At 39.1% G+C, this 12,235-nt stretch overlaps 1 protein-coding gene across 2 annotated transcripts; it reads left to right on the forward strand.

Annotated features, from left to right (window-relative positions):
• Positions 1-121: 121 nt before the first annotated feature.
• Positions 122-11,831, forward strand: MAT2B (methionine adenosyltransferase 2B). Of its 2 annotated transcripts, none has more exons than XM_028528725.2 (7): positions 122-387; positions 5,998-6,192; positions 7,510-7,624; positions 7,811-7,963; positions 9,413-9,606; positions 10,425-10,538; positions 10,916-11,831. In XM_028528725.2, the coding sequence occupies exons 1-7, from the start codon at positions 358-360 to the stop codon at positions 11,084-11,086; spliced, it is 972 nt and encodes a 323-aa protein (XP_028384526.1). In that variant the 5' UTR covers positions 122-357; the 3' UTR covers positions 11,087-11,831. The 2 variants fall into 2 exon arrangements, with proteins under 2 accessions (XP_028384526.1, XP_028384525.1); XM_028528724.2 differs by lacking the exon at positions 122-387 and adding an exon at positions 2,110-2,300.
• The last annotated feature ends 404 nt before the right edge of the window (positions 11,832-12,235 follow it).

Genomic DNA, 12,235 nt, shown 5'->3' on the forward strand with positions numbered 1-12,235 from the left:
AAGAAAATTGCAACAAGTCTTTACAGAAAGGTTTTGTTGCTGTTTTCTTTTAAAAATAAGTTAGTTCTGCCAATGGTTGTGCTAATGCACCCTCATTAGTCTGGCAATTAAACAGGAAACTTCTCATTGGGTATTTTCAGGACTGCCACGGGGAATCAGCTGCCAGTTTACTGCAACGTTGAAAGCTGCACGAGATTCTGGGATTGGCATCAAAATGCTAATTTAAAAGGTCGAGCGCAGCTGAGAGGCTCACGTTTTCCCAGCCTGTGCTCTCTGCCAGAAGAACAAAGACCCAGCCAGAGGAGGCAGAGGCTGAAACTCATCCCAAATCTGTTTTCCTGACATCATTTTGGAACCATGCCCGAAATGCCGGAGAACATGGAGCAGGTAAGAGCTAAGCGGCTCAGGAAATGAAGCATTCTGGAGTTAGTTTCTTTAAATCATCCCGGGTGAACATCTGCAAAAAACGAAAATGAATGGGTGTCATTCATTTCTTTAAAACATGTAACTTTGGGACATGAAAGAATAAACCAAGTTTAATTATTGACCCTGTGTGGAGAACTCAGCTAAGTCTCATTAGTTGAAAAAATAAAATAAAATGTAGAACAGAACACAGCGGTTTCATTTCCAGACTAAATGCAATGATGTAGGTGAAGATTCTGTACGAATAAGGATTTTATCTATAGTGTGTGCTCCAGCCTTTGTCTTGGCGTAAATTGAATCTGCTAACATAAACTTTTAGCTCCAGGTTGCTCGCTTCAAATTTATAGATTTAGCCACAGCATGAATACGGATGGTGCCTACATAATGGTGGCGTTTTTATTCACATAGGAACTTTCATCTTTAAAGAGAATGATTAAAAACCATGCACACACATATGCCTCTAGAACTCTATATACCACGTTTTTACCTGCAAGTATCAGACCAGCTCCTCAAATGCAGTAAACTTCTTGTTCCTCTAGACAAGGCTTCTCTGAGCCCAAATGCTAATTGCACGTGCTTTTCCTTAAATCTTCTTATTGAATACCCTTTTCCCCCCAAAGATTAGATTGCATCACATTGCAAAAGACTTAAAAAATCCCAGTTAGAAGAGGATCTCGAAGCTTCTCCCCCCACCCCCACCCTCCTTTTCTTTGTTGTCTGAAGATCTGGCACATTTAGGGCTGGGGCGGTGCTCTCCAGGACTCGCTAAATAATGCTAAACCGCTGAACAGTCTCGGTGAAAACAAACTACAAAGTAAGGGCCTCAGGCTCTCTTCCAATACTGGTCGGAAGACACTACGTTCCCACAAATAAGGAAAGAGTTCTCGTTGGGGTTGAATAAGAAGGAAAGTCAAGGGACTTTTGAAAAAAAAAAGGGGGGTTATAAAAGTCTGAGCAGCAATCACGTTTGTGAGCGACTTTTCGGTTTTGGTAATCTGTGTGTCTGGGCAAGCACACTCAGACTGTCCCATGAGACACTGGCGAACCCTACAGGGTCTGTACTCTTTTTTTGGTTTTGTTTTCGCTGTTTTTTTTAAATTTAATTTAAATAAAAATTAATTTAATTTTTTAATTTTAATTTTCTTTAATTTAAAAGTGTGATACAGGTGGTTCAGCATTACTCCTTCCCCTTAGTTCCTTCTGCAACTTTTGATCCTACTTTTTAGCATCCCAGAACGACAAATGGGCTCTTGAGGTTGAAATGACTCCGACGTCAACACTTTTTTCTTCTTTTTCTAAAGCCCGTAAAATACACTCTTAATGCTCTAGAGATACAAGTCTGTGGTGCTTTCTTTCTCTGGCCTCACGGCCCCTCACCCATGATTTTAAAATGTTTTATTCCACTTTATATATTACATGCCTGGTTGATTTTTTTTTTATATTCCAGGCAATCCAATCCCTAGTCTGGAACAAAAAAAAAAAAAAAAGAAAAGTACAAAAAATAAACAACTCCATGATCCCGCAAACAAAGCATATTATTCACCGCTTAAGGCCAAGGCCTTTTGTTTTGTGTATCCCTTTAAGAGTTGGCGCGTGGGCTGAGAGCGTCTCCCATTGTGCCCGCCCCCTGTCTGGGGCAACGGTGCAGCTTCGCCAATCAATGGGCGCGGCCTTGGCGGCGGAAGCCGGAAGTGGTGAGAGGGTCTACCCGGACCCAGGGCAGGCGGGTCGAGGGCGTTGGAGCTGCGGCTCACCGCGGTCTTGAGGTGGAGGAAGTGGTGGCTCACTACCGCGGCAAAGCGAAGACGGCCGACATGGTGGGGCGGGAGAAGGAGCTCACCATCCACTTTGTTCCGGGGGACTGCCGAGTGGTCGAGGTGAAGGAGTCGTGGCGGGGTCTCGTGGGAAACCGGGGTGCAGAGCATTGGTTTTCCAGGCTCATCCCGCCTGAGTCGGAGCCGGGTCGGCTTCCTTAGCGCCACCTTCTGAGCCCCGAGAGGCCGAGGCGGTGCCATCGAGTTTGTTTACCTCCGCGCACACCCTTTGAGTGTTTTCTAGGCTCTGCTGCAGGAAATGAATGCATCGGGCTTCAGTTTTGAGGTTCCTCTCCCGGGAATGAAGAGGGGTTTGGGGAGCTGTCGAGGTTTTGATTGTATCTTAATTTCTTTTGCATCCATTGTTCGCCTTCGGTCCATCTGTATCTCTTAGGAAGAAGGGGAAAGGTAGCTTCTCAGAAATAACAGCATTGGAGATTACTGAAGTCTTAGTTTATGCAAGGCTCGATGTTACGCCTTCGTGACTGGGAGATTCCTTTTTATCCCATTTTACAGATGAGAAAATTGAGGCCTAGAGGTCAAGTCCTTCGTCCTAGTTCATTAAGTGCGTTTAGAACAACCGGGATTCAAATGCGGGTCTGTTTGCGGCTTAGAACCGCTACGGAGGTTGCATAAGGAAGGCTTTTACTACGTTTGGGTCCGCCGCCCCCGCCCACCTTGCTTCATGCCGGGCTTCCCAGCGTTCATCCGTCCCCGGAACGCATCGAGCGCTGGGCATGCGAAGCCTGGAAATGCCCAGACCGGTGTGTCTCGCTGATGCCAGAGAGGTTATAGGGGATGGCCGTGCTCGATAATGCAAAATTTTAACGCCTCCGAAATGTAGTACGTTTGGTGTTTTCACATTGCTTTGGGATTTGGGGAAAGGGGTAAAGTGAGGATAGAAGGATTGTTTAAACCTCTGTATTGTCCCTGTGTACCCCGAATAGCGGTGGGTTACCTGTCGTTACCTAGTGTTCGTTTATGTTTACGTATCTTCACGTGTGTACGTATACAAACTTTTCGCAGGAGTTCAGTAGACTAATGAAAGTGGGTTTTCCTTCCCTAAATATGGCACAACCAAAAAAGCTTGGGACATGTTTGCTGCTCTCAAACCCTGTTAAAACTCACTCGTGAGAATGAGGACTGGGTTCCAGTTTGTCAGAGAAGCATTCGGGTGGTTTTCGGTTCTTCGGACTGGCCGGGGCTTACAGGGGCGTGACGGGAGTTAGAACAAGGTCACCTAAGGAGTCACGGGATCTTTGAAAAGCTTCTTAAAGTTCAGGGTGTGTCTTGAAAGATCTCCCTGGAGGGGAAATCTTGTGAGGATCAATGAAAGACAGGAACGTGAAACGTCACTGAGTTTAAGACGTTCTGAAAGTTGCAAAGTATTTTTACCACGGGAGATGAAGATCCCTCTGTAGGTGTTAGTGATTTTTTTCACTACTTTCTCTGGGACGTTTTTTAGTGCAGGTGTGCTAAGTTAGAAATCACTAACTCAGACTACTTGCTGTTTTGGGTCGTTCTTAAAGAGCTGTTTCTCTTTTTTACCTCTACGGTTTGGTACTATTTGATGAGATAGCATAATAAAAGTGCTAGTTCTACATTTATGTATGTTTAATTTTTCAGGAATTTTTCTTTGTAAGTCTGGTCATTTGACGTTACTGAATTCTGTCCATCTAAGAGTTTATTCAGTAAGAGAAATATGTTCAGAGTAAACTTAAAGGGATAAGTGATGATATAATTTACTTACTCATAAAGTAACAAAGATTGAGAAAGACTGTCTAGGCACACAAAATATTTTCAGCTCTTGACTGTGGTCTCGATGAACGAGACAGCATTTCATTCCTCCATTCTGAGTTCCTCCAGGCATGTTTGGTCATGCCTGTGTCTTGCAGGACTAACTTTATAGAGGAACAGTCCAGAGTAATCTTCAGAGGACTATGTCTTTTAAAAAAAAAATCAAAATAGTATGCTTTCAGAAGCTTTAGGTAGAGTTCTGTTTATATATAGAAACTCAAAAATAGAAGAGTTATTTTTGGCATTTTTTTAGAGTGATGCATATTTTATTTGCCAACAAATAAGCTTACAATCCAAATGGAAATCTTGTTTTGGCCCCTATACTGATGACACACCATGCTCATTTTGTCTCTGGAGAGACTGTGTGAAAAGAGTAAAAGTGGCTTATATGCCTAATGTTGAAAATGTTGGAACCGTAGGACTGTGAAGCTGGAAGAACCTCAGTCACCTTGTCCTAATGTCTCTCATGTTACCAGAGAGTTAGATCAGTAGAGGTGGGCTAACTCCGCAATGGCACAGTCCTTGGCAGAGCAGATAAAATTTAAACATCATGACACCAAATATAAGTTCAAAGGATTGAAGCAAAACTCAGAATGCATGTTGGCTGGACCTCGGAAGCAAGGGGACCCAAGTTCTGTACTTAACCTTTTGCCCTTTTATTGTGGGCAAAACCTTTCACATCTCTGGACTTCAGGTTCCTCACGTTGTGGAGGCATTTTGTTGCCAAAATTTAAAGGAAATATTTTGCTGGCTGAAATCCTTATTTTCATAGCTCAGTTGACTTCGGGCTAGGTTTCGCAACAGAAAGCCTAGCTGAATTTTCAGTCTGCTTTTAAAACGTCTTGAAATTGGTTGACCTAAAGAAAAAAAATCTTTAAAATTTTACCTTTACACTGTCTCAGCCCTTCTGTTTCAGGCTTTTCCTCTGATAGAAGTACTTGATTTTGGTGGCCTTTTCTTTTTTTAAAAATGTATAGTCTGCTAAGTGTTTCAGCTGAACTAAGGGCTAAGCATGAGTCTTTGTATGAATAGTTTTGACAACTCAGCCTTAGGTGACTACAGCAACCCTTTGAAATAAAAAGCTTCAAGATGATAAAACTTAATAAAACTCCTGTTGTGTTTTTTTTTTATAGTAAATGTTGACTGAATAATTCAAGATTTTGAGAGGAAACCCTGTCTTGGTTTTATTTCCTAAATAGTGGTTCCTTTTTAATTTTAATGTGTGAGGACTTTTCTTTTTCACAATTGTGACACATAAGTTTAGAATATTTTAGATGTTCCTTCTCTCTTATCCTCCATGTCTGTATTAGCTGGCCTGTGAAAATGTAGTTTTAATTCCTAAACATTTATCAGTTTGGTTAAACTTAGAATATTAGTCCCAAGAGGATCAAATTTATTTTTCCTTCATATAAATTCCTGTGGAATGTGAATTCTCTTCACTTGGACCTATCAAAATATAAACCACTGAGTTTCCAAAGAAAACTTGGGATTAAAAACTGGAAACCAAAAATGTCAACTTGTATAAACAGATTGGTGGAATATAGCTCAAATATTTAATCAGAGTATAAAATAAGTAAGCATAAACTTAACTGTGAATTTTATAAATTGAAGAATGTAATTAAAGTTGCTGTTTGTTACTTATTTGTATATCATGACCATAAACACAGGAAATCAGTCTTTATGACTTGCTAATTCCTTGCAGTATCATTTTAGGGTTTTTTTTGTTTGGTTTGTTTTTTTTTTTTTTGCCTGGGGTAAGATTGTTAAAACTTTTCTTAAGTGATATAGTTATCAATGTAGTTTGATTAATCTTGTTCTAACTTAAGAATTGGCTGATAGATATGGGACATGAAGAAAAGTACTTAGATTCCAAGTCTTTAGTGGATGATGATGTTGACTAACTTCGTTGAGGGAAATATTTTTAAAGTAAATAATTCTTTTTCTCCCCCCTTCACCTTCTTAGGAGGAAGTTAACATCCCCAGTAGGCGGGTTCTGATCACTGGTGCCACTGGGCTTCTTGGAAGAGCCGTATACAAAGAATTTCAGCAGAGTAATTGGCATGCCGTTGGCTGTGGTTTCAGAAGAGCAAGACCCAAATTCGAACATGTTAATCTGTTGGATTCGAATGCCGTTCATCACATCGTTTATGATTTTCAGGTATGGTGCAGTCTGCTTATTTTAACATGTCAACCAACTTAAGAATCACCTGGGTGATGTAGAAAATGTTCCTTCTCTCAAGGAAGTCGCTGTACTTAGGCTTTGACCTATCACGTGACAACATACAGTACACTTCTTTGTTCTTGAGCTTTGCCCAGTGTATGTAATCCTTAAAGTGATTACCTTCAGACATAGGTTGACAAAAGACAGAGTATGAAGCGTTTTATAAAAACCTTGTGTTTCTGTAGTACTTTTCTAAATACCACTTTCTAGGCAGCTGTTTTTAAAATATCTGTAAACCTTACAACACTGCAAAATGGACAGTTTTTCCAGTTCAGAGACGACAAAGGCTCAGAGAGGGTGAATAACTTATGGCCATGGTCACAGTGCAGTTACAGAAAAATGTAGCATCTGTTCACCTCTAATCAAATTGAGAGTTTAAGTTTTTTCTAAAAATAGGGACCAAGTGACACCAGCATCAGAGTCTTTTGGGAAACTTTTTCCTAGGCCTCTTTCCCAGAGATTTTAATTGAGTGAGTCGGTTATAGGACTCAGGAGTCTGCATTTCATAAGCACCCCAGATTGTGCACATTGAAATTTGAAAACAGTTAAGATCGTGCTTCCTGGGTCGCTGAGAAGGAGGAGACTTGGTATGTGGGTAGGTTAGTCCTGCCTCTCTGGGGTCTTCCCAGATCTTAGCACTGGCTCAGCTCTGCTGGGAAGCAGGTGCCCCTTCTCTGCCAAGGACCCTCTCCATTCCTCTATCTTGACATCCATCATCTGATACTGGAACAGTTCCTCCACGTACGTCTTTTCCACCAAGTCAGTGAAATCCTCATTCCTTGCACAGTGTTTACATTATAGGTGGTACACTCCGTGCTCAGCTGGGAATATCATTTTCGTAATAGTTGATTTTCTTTCAGTGAGTGATTTGAGATATTTGATCATATGAATTTGATTTGCAATTGCTATTCCTCTTCCTTTAATATAGATTTATTAACATGTAGGTCATACTAATCACACAAATGAGAGCTCTTTTTTCCCATGAAGCTTATTTTGATTTAGAAATACAGTTGTTGACACAGGTTTGTCTGGTTTTGCCTGAGGATTGTTAAATTGCTCTTTCCTTTTCAGATCCTACATATATTCTTAAGGAAGTTTGAATTTTGAAAAAGGGAAGCGTGACAAAGTACAATGCTTGTTTAGTTGAAAGAATGTTGACCTAACATTTTTTTCTGTGAACTAATTTACTGTTGGAAGCCTGTAGTTCGTTTATTTTATTTTTGTGTGTGTTAAAAACCAATGCTTGACTTGCAGCCCCATGTGATAGTACACTGTGCAGCAGAGAGAAGGCCAGATGTCGTAGAAAATCAGCCAGATGCTGCTGCTCAGCTTAACGTGGATGCTTCTGGGAATTTAGCAAAGGAAGCAGGTAATGACAAATTCATTAACTCGTCATAAAATATTAAATGGTTGCTGAGTTGGTGAAGATTAAAGTTTTGTAGGTTGCTTTTAAGAGATTTATTTCTGTATGTGATGCATAAGCCGTTAACAAAATCCAATAAAGAATGAATGTCATGTATTAATTTAATAGATTGTTGTTGTTGTTGTTTTGTAGCTGCAGTCGGAGCATTTCTAATCTATATTAGCTCAGATTATGTCTTTGATGGAACAAACCCTCCGTACAGCGAGGAAGACATACCATGTCCCCTGAACCTGTACGGCAAAACAAAACTAGAAGGAGAAAAGGCTGTCCTGGAGAACAATTTAGGTAAGACAACAATCTTTTGCTTTGAGGATTCCTTTTTGTTTAGGGGGGGTATGTGTGTGTTTAATTTAAAAAAATAAATTATTACAGAATTTAGCTAACAAAAAAAAGAAAGATTAGAATTTTAGAAGTCTTGAAGAATTCGTGAGTCCTTCCAGGTAGTTCCCAGCATCATTGCCTATATAAATACCATTATTTATAGAAAACAAATTCTGTAGTACAAATGCTTGTGATCTAATTTCAAAAAATTAGGTCACTATCATTTCTCTTAGATTGGGGTATTCTGGTATTTGTGTGGTTTTTCTTTTCTCCTTTGTGTGTTTGTATCTACATGTATATATATTCTCCTGGAAAAAAAATTTTTTCTTTTAATTTAAAATTGTAAAGAGTGTAAGTTCTCTTATAGTGCTACCTCAGGAAGAAGCACCAAATGTGGTTATGTATAAAGGCACTTCTTATTAATGTTTTAAAATATTTGCATGTTATTTTGTAGTCTGTGTGCTGCCCCCACCACCCGCCTGACATTGCAGTTCAGGATAATGGAAACATCACTAGGATATCACTTTCCTATCACTGGCTGCATAGCATTCAGTTTGGCAGTCCTCTGCACTAAACTGCTTTTCTGAGACTGTGCTATGTCTTTGAGAAATGTCCCCTGGTATAGGTACTGCACTAATACACATTTCATTTTTCAGGGGGTTTTTTTTTTTGTGTGTGTTGTAAATTATCTTGCAGAAATTATTCTTGAATATCTGTAATGATTGTCCAGTAAGTTAAAGTGTTTGATTTTCAATTGAAGTGTCAATTATCTAGCCTGTTGTAACCCCTTATTAGGGACCAACATAAAATCTAAATAGCTCATAATTCTTTAATCAGTGGTTTCAAGAGTTATGTGGTGAATATTCACATATCCTTTATATAGATTTCACCTACTGTTAACATTTTGCCGCATGTATTTTGTACAGATGGTTCTTTTTTCTGTACTCATTAAGAATTAGTTGGATTTTATCTCAAAATAATGTGCTGTGTATCTTCTAACAAGGATGTTCTTTATATAATTACAGAGCAGTTATCACACTCAGGAAATTAAACATTACTGCAATATAATTTACACTCTGTAGGAATTTTCTCAGTTGTCCCAATAATGTCCTTTATTGCATTTTATTCTTTTAATCTAGGATCCAATCAAGGATCACTAATTGCATTTAGTTGTCATAATCAGTGTTATTTTTAATGATCATAATAAATTATATGTTAAAAAAAAACCAAATGAGAGAACAATTTAAAAACATTTAGGGTCACATTTGTTAAATGGGCATTACAGGTAAGCTCTGTCATCGTGGTCTGTTGTAAGTATTTTACGATACTGTTTCAGTCCACATACTTTCATCTTACATCAAGACTTCCGAACCAGTCTGCTTTCAGGTATTACCTGCTTTTCTTCGTCTGTAGGGGCTGCTGTTTTGAGAATCCCGGTTCTGTATGGAGAAGTTGAAAAGCTTGAAGAAAGCGCTGTGACTGTCATGTTTGATAAAGTGCAGTTCAGCAACAAGTCGGCGAACATGGACCACTGGCAGCAGAGGTTCCCCACGCACGTCAAGGACGTAGCCACCGTGTGCCGGCAGCTAGCCGAGAAGAGGATGCTGGTGAGAGGCTTTGGGAGGAAGATTTTCTATCTTACATCTTAGTGAAAGTCCTGAAAATGAGTGAAAGTTAAAGAGCTTTATTCTTATTTTAAATCACTTTATTATTTTCAATGAACAGTTTACATTCAGTTCTGTTTTTATATTAGTTTCAGGTGTACAAGATAGTGGTTAGAAAATCATATACTTTACAAAGTGCTCCCCCTGATATTTCCAGTACCCAACTGGCACCGTAGATAGTTTTACAGTATTTTGACTGTATTTCCTATGCTGCACTTTGTAATGTGCTCTTTTAGAACTACAAGGAGACCAAGCAAAAATAGTTTACAGATAGTAGGTTGTATTTATGAATATTAAAAATATCCTACTCTTGTGTTACTTTCTCAAATACTGCAGACCTTGTCTGTCATTCTTCTACTCGCACTTGTATTTTTCTAGTAATCGCTAGTGACGTCTTTTTTTTTAATCCTCCTCTGAGGGTATTTATTGATTTCCCCCACCCCTTTCCCCTCTCTCTCAAAACCAAGCAGGTCCTCAGGTGAGGATTGAAAAATATCTAATCATTTTGGAATTCCTGCTTAATAAAATGGAGTCATTTATGTTTTTTATTAAAAAAAAATTCTCAAGGCTAAATTTTAGAAATTGCTTTTTATGTTAGCTGGGAATATTTATAGGGGTTTGATTTTAAATGTCTTGAAGAGAGCATTTTAGAAAGGAGAGATACATTTTAATTGCTGGGCCTTTAAATTACCTTATCAAACCCTATCACTCCACTCAGCTCAGAAAATTGAAGCTATTTTGAATTTTTCTGTTCTTGTCAGGATCCGTCAATAAAGGGGACTTTTCACTGGTCCGGCAACGAACAGATGACGAAGTATGAAATGGCGTGTGCGATTGCAGATGCCTTCAACCTCCCCATCAGCCACTTACGGCCGGTAAGCACGCGGCATTTAAAGCCCCGCTTCTCCCAAGCCCAGAGCCATCGCTGTAGTGCGTACTGTCGATGACATTTCCTTATTGCTTGGGATGTATTGGTGACTTGGTTCTCCAGTATTAATCGCAGTGACCTTCACTTGCATGTTGGCGGTTTATATTGTTACTAAGTTGTTAAGTATAAAGAAGCCCATCAGAATGTGATGTTTATGGAAAAAGTATTGTCTTGATTGTGGCAGCCTTTTCAAAACAGAATTTTTCCAGGGATCAAGTCAGGTAGGTATCTTGCACTGGGGGCAAAGTGAAGTAGAGAATATAAAAACCTCAACATACAGCCTTTCACGTATTTTTCATTTTTTGTTTTTATTTGTCTTTAAAGATAACTGACAGTCCTGTCTTGGGAGCACAGCGTCCAAGGAATGCCCAGCTGGACTGCTCCAAGTTGGAGACCCTGGGCATTGGCCAGAGAACACCGTTTCGAATTGGAATCAAAGAGTCGCTCTGGCCTTTCCTCATCGATAAGAGATGGAGACAGACGGTCTTTCACTAGTGTGTGTGTGTGTTGTCTTTTTTTTTTTTTTTAATGATAGAAGTATGTGGCACTTTTTAAACAGAAAAAAGAAATAGTTTTGTATGAGTGCTCTTTAATTGTGACTTATGATCTTTCAGGTAAATGATGTTCTTGCACTAGTGAAATTATGTAAAGAAACTACGGTCAATAATGCCTTGTTTGAAGTAATGATGTTTGGGTTTTTTCCCTGTTTTGTTTGTTCTGGCTTCACTTGCTGTTTGAGTGTAGTAGATTATGATTCTGCAGAATTCGAGAGCCAGGGTGAAACAGATCTGCTGTAGACTTCTTTTCGGAGGGAGGGGGTGAAACGCATTGCTCATTCCTCTAACCTCTGCAGTTTCAGGACTATTGCAGCTTCGACCCTTTTCTGTTTTAAGGTGTTAAATAGTGTGAAAATCATTGTTGTTCATTGTTTGCTTTGCTTGAGCCCAGATCAAAATGTCTGAAGAAAGAAACTTTATTTTTGCAACCTAAGTACAGTTTTTATGCTTGAGATAATATTTCCACATGTTATGTTTATTGGTACTCCTGCCGCTCAATGCCGCCTGCTTTTGTAGCAGCGTGTGGTGAACACTTGAGAAAGTGTGTGTCTGTAATTTTTAAATGTATATGAAACTGTCCTTTTCACTCCATGTCACTGATGTTTCATATATGTGGTTATACTAATAATAATGGGCCTTGTAAGTCTTTTGACCATTCACGAATAATAATAAACGTGTACTGTTGGCATGGTAGTGGTTAGTTTTCTTGTATTTACTTTTCTTACATGTAAGAACCAGCCATCTGAACTAAGTGTTATTTTATTGCTTTCATTTTTAAAAATTACATTCTTATCACATAATAACGGATGCATACAAGAGAATATAGTTACTATATTGAGACACAAAACATGATAAAAAGGAACAGGATGACCCTACCACTTGAGATCTAGAATGTTACAGATATTGTATCTACTTGTGTCATTTGGTTGTTTTTTTTAAACTAAAATAAGTGTAATCTCGTTACGTATTTACACAATATTCCCTCTGAAGAATGCCAAATATCTGAATTACTACCTATACCCAGTAATACTCAGGTAACCTTACCTCAACAATCTCTTTGGTCCTTAGGAAGGAACTGGAAAAGGTA

This window comes from Phyllostomus discolor, chromosome 13 (genome assembly GCF_004126475.2).
Source record: "Phyllostomus discolor isolate MPI-MPIP mPhyDis1 chromosome 13, mPhyDis1.pri.v3, whole genome shotgun sequence".
NCBI classification, from domain to species: Eukaryota; Metazoa; Chordata; class Mammalia; order Chiroptera; family Phyllostomidae; genus Phyllostomus; species Phyllostomus discolor.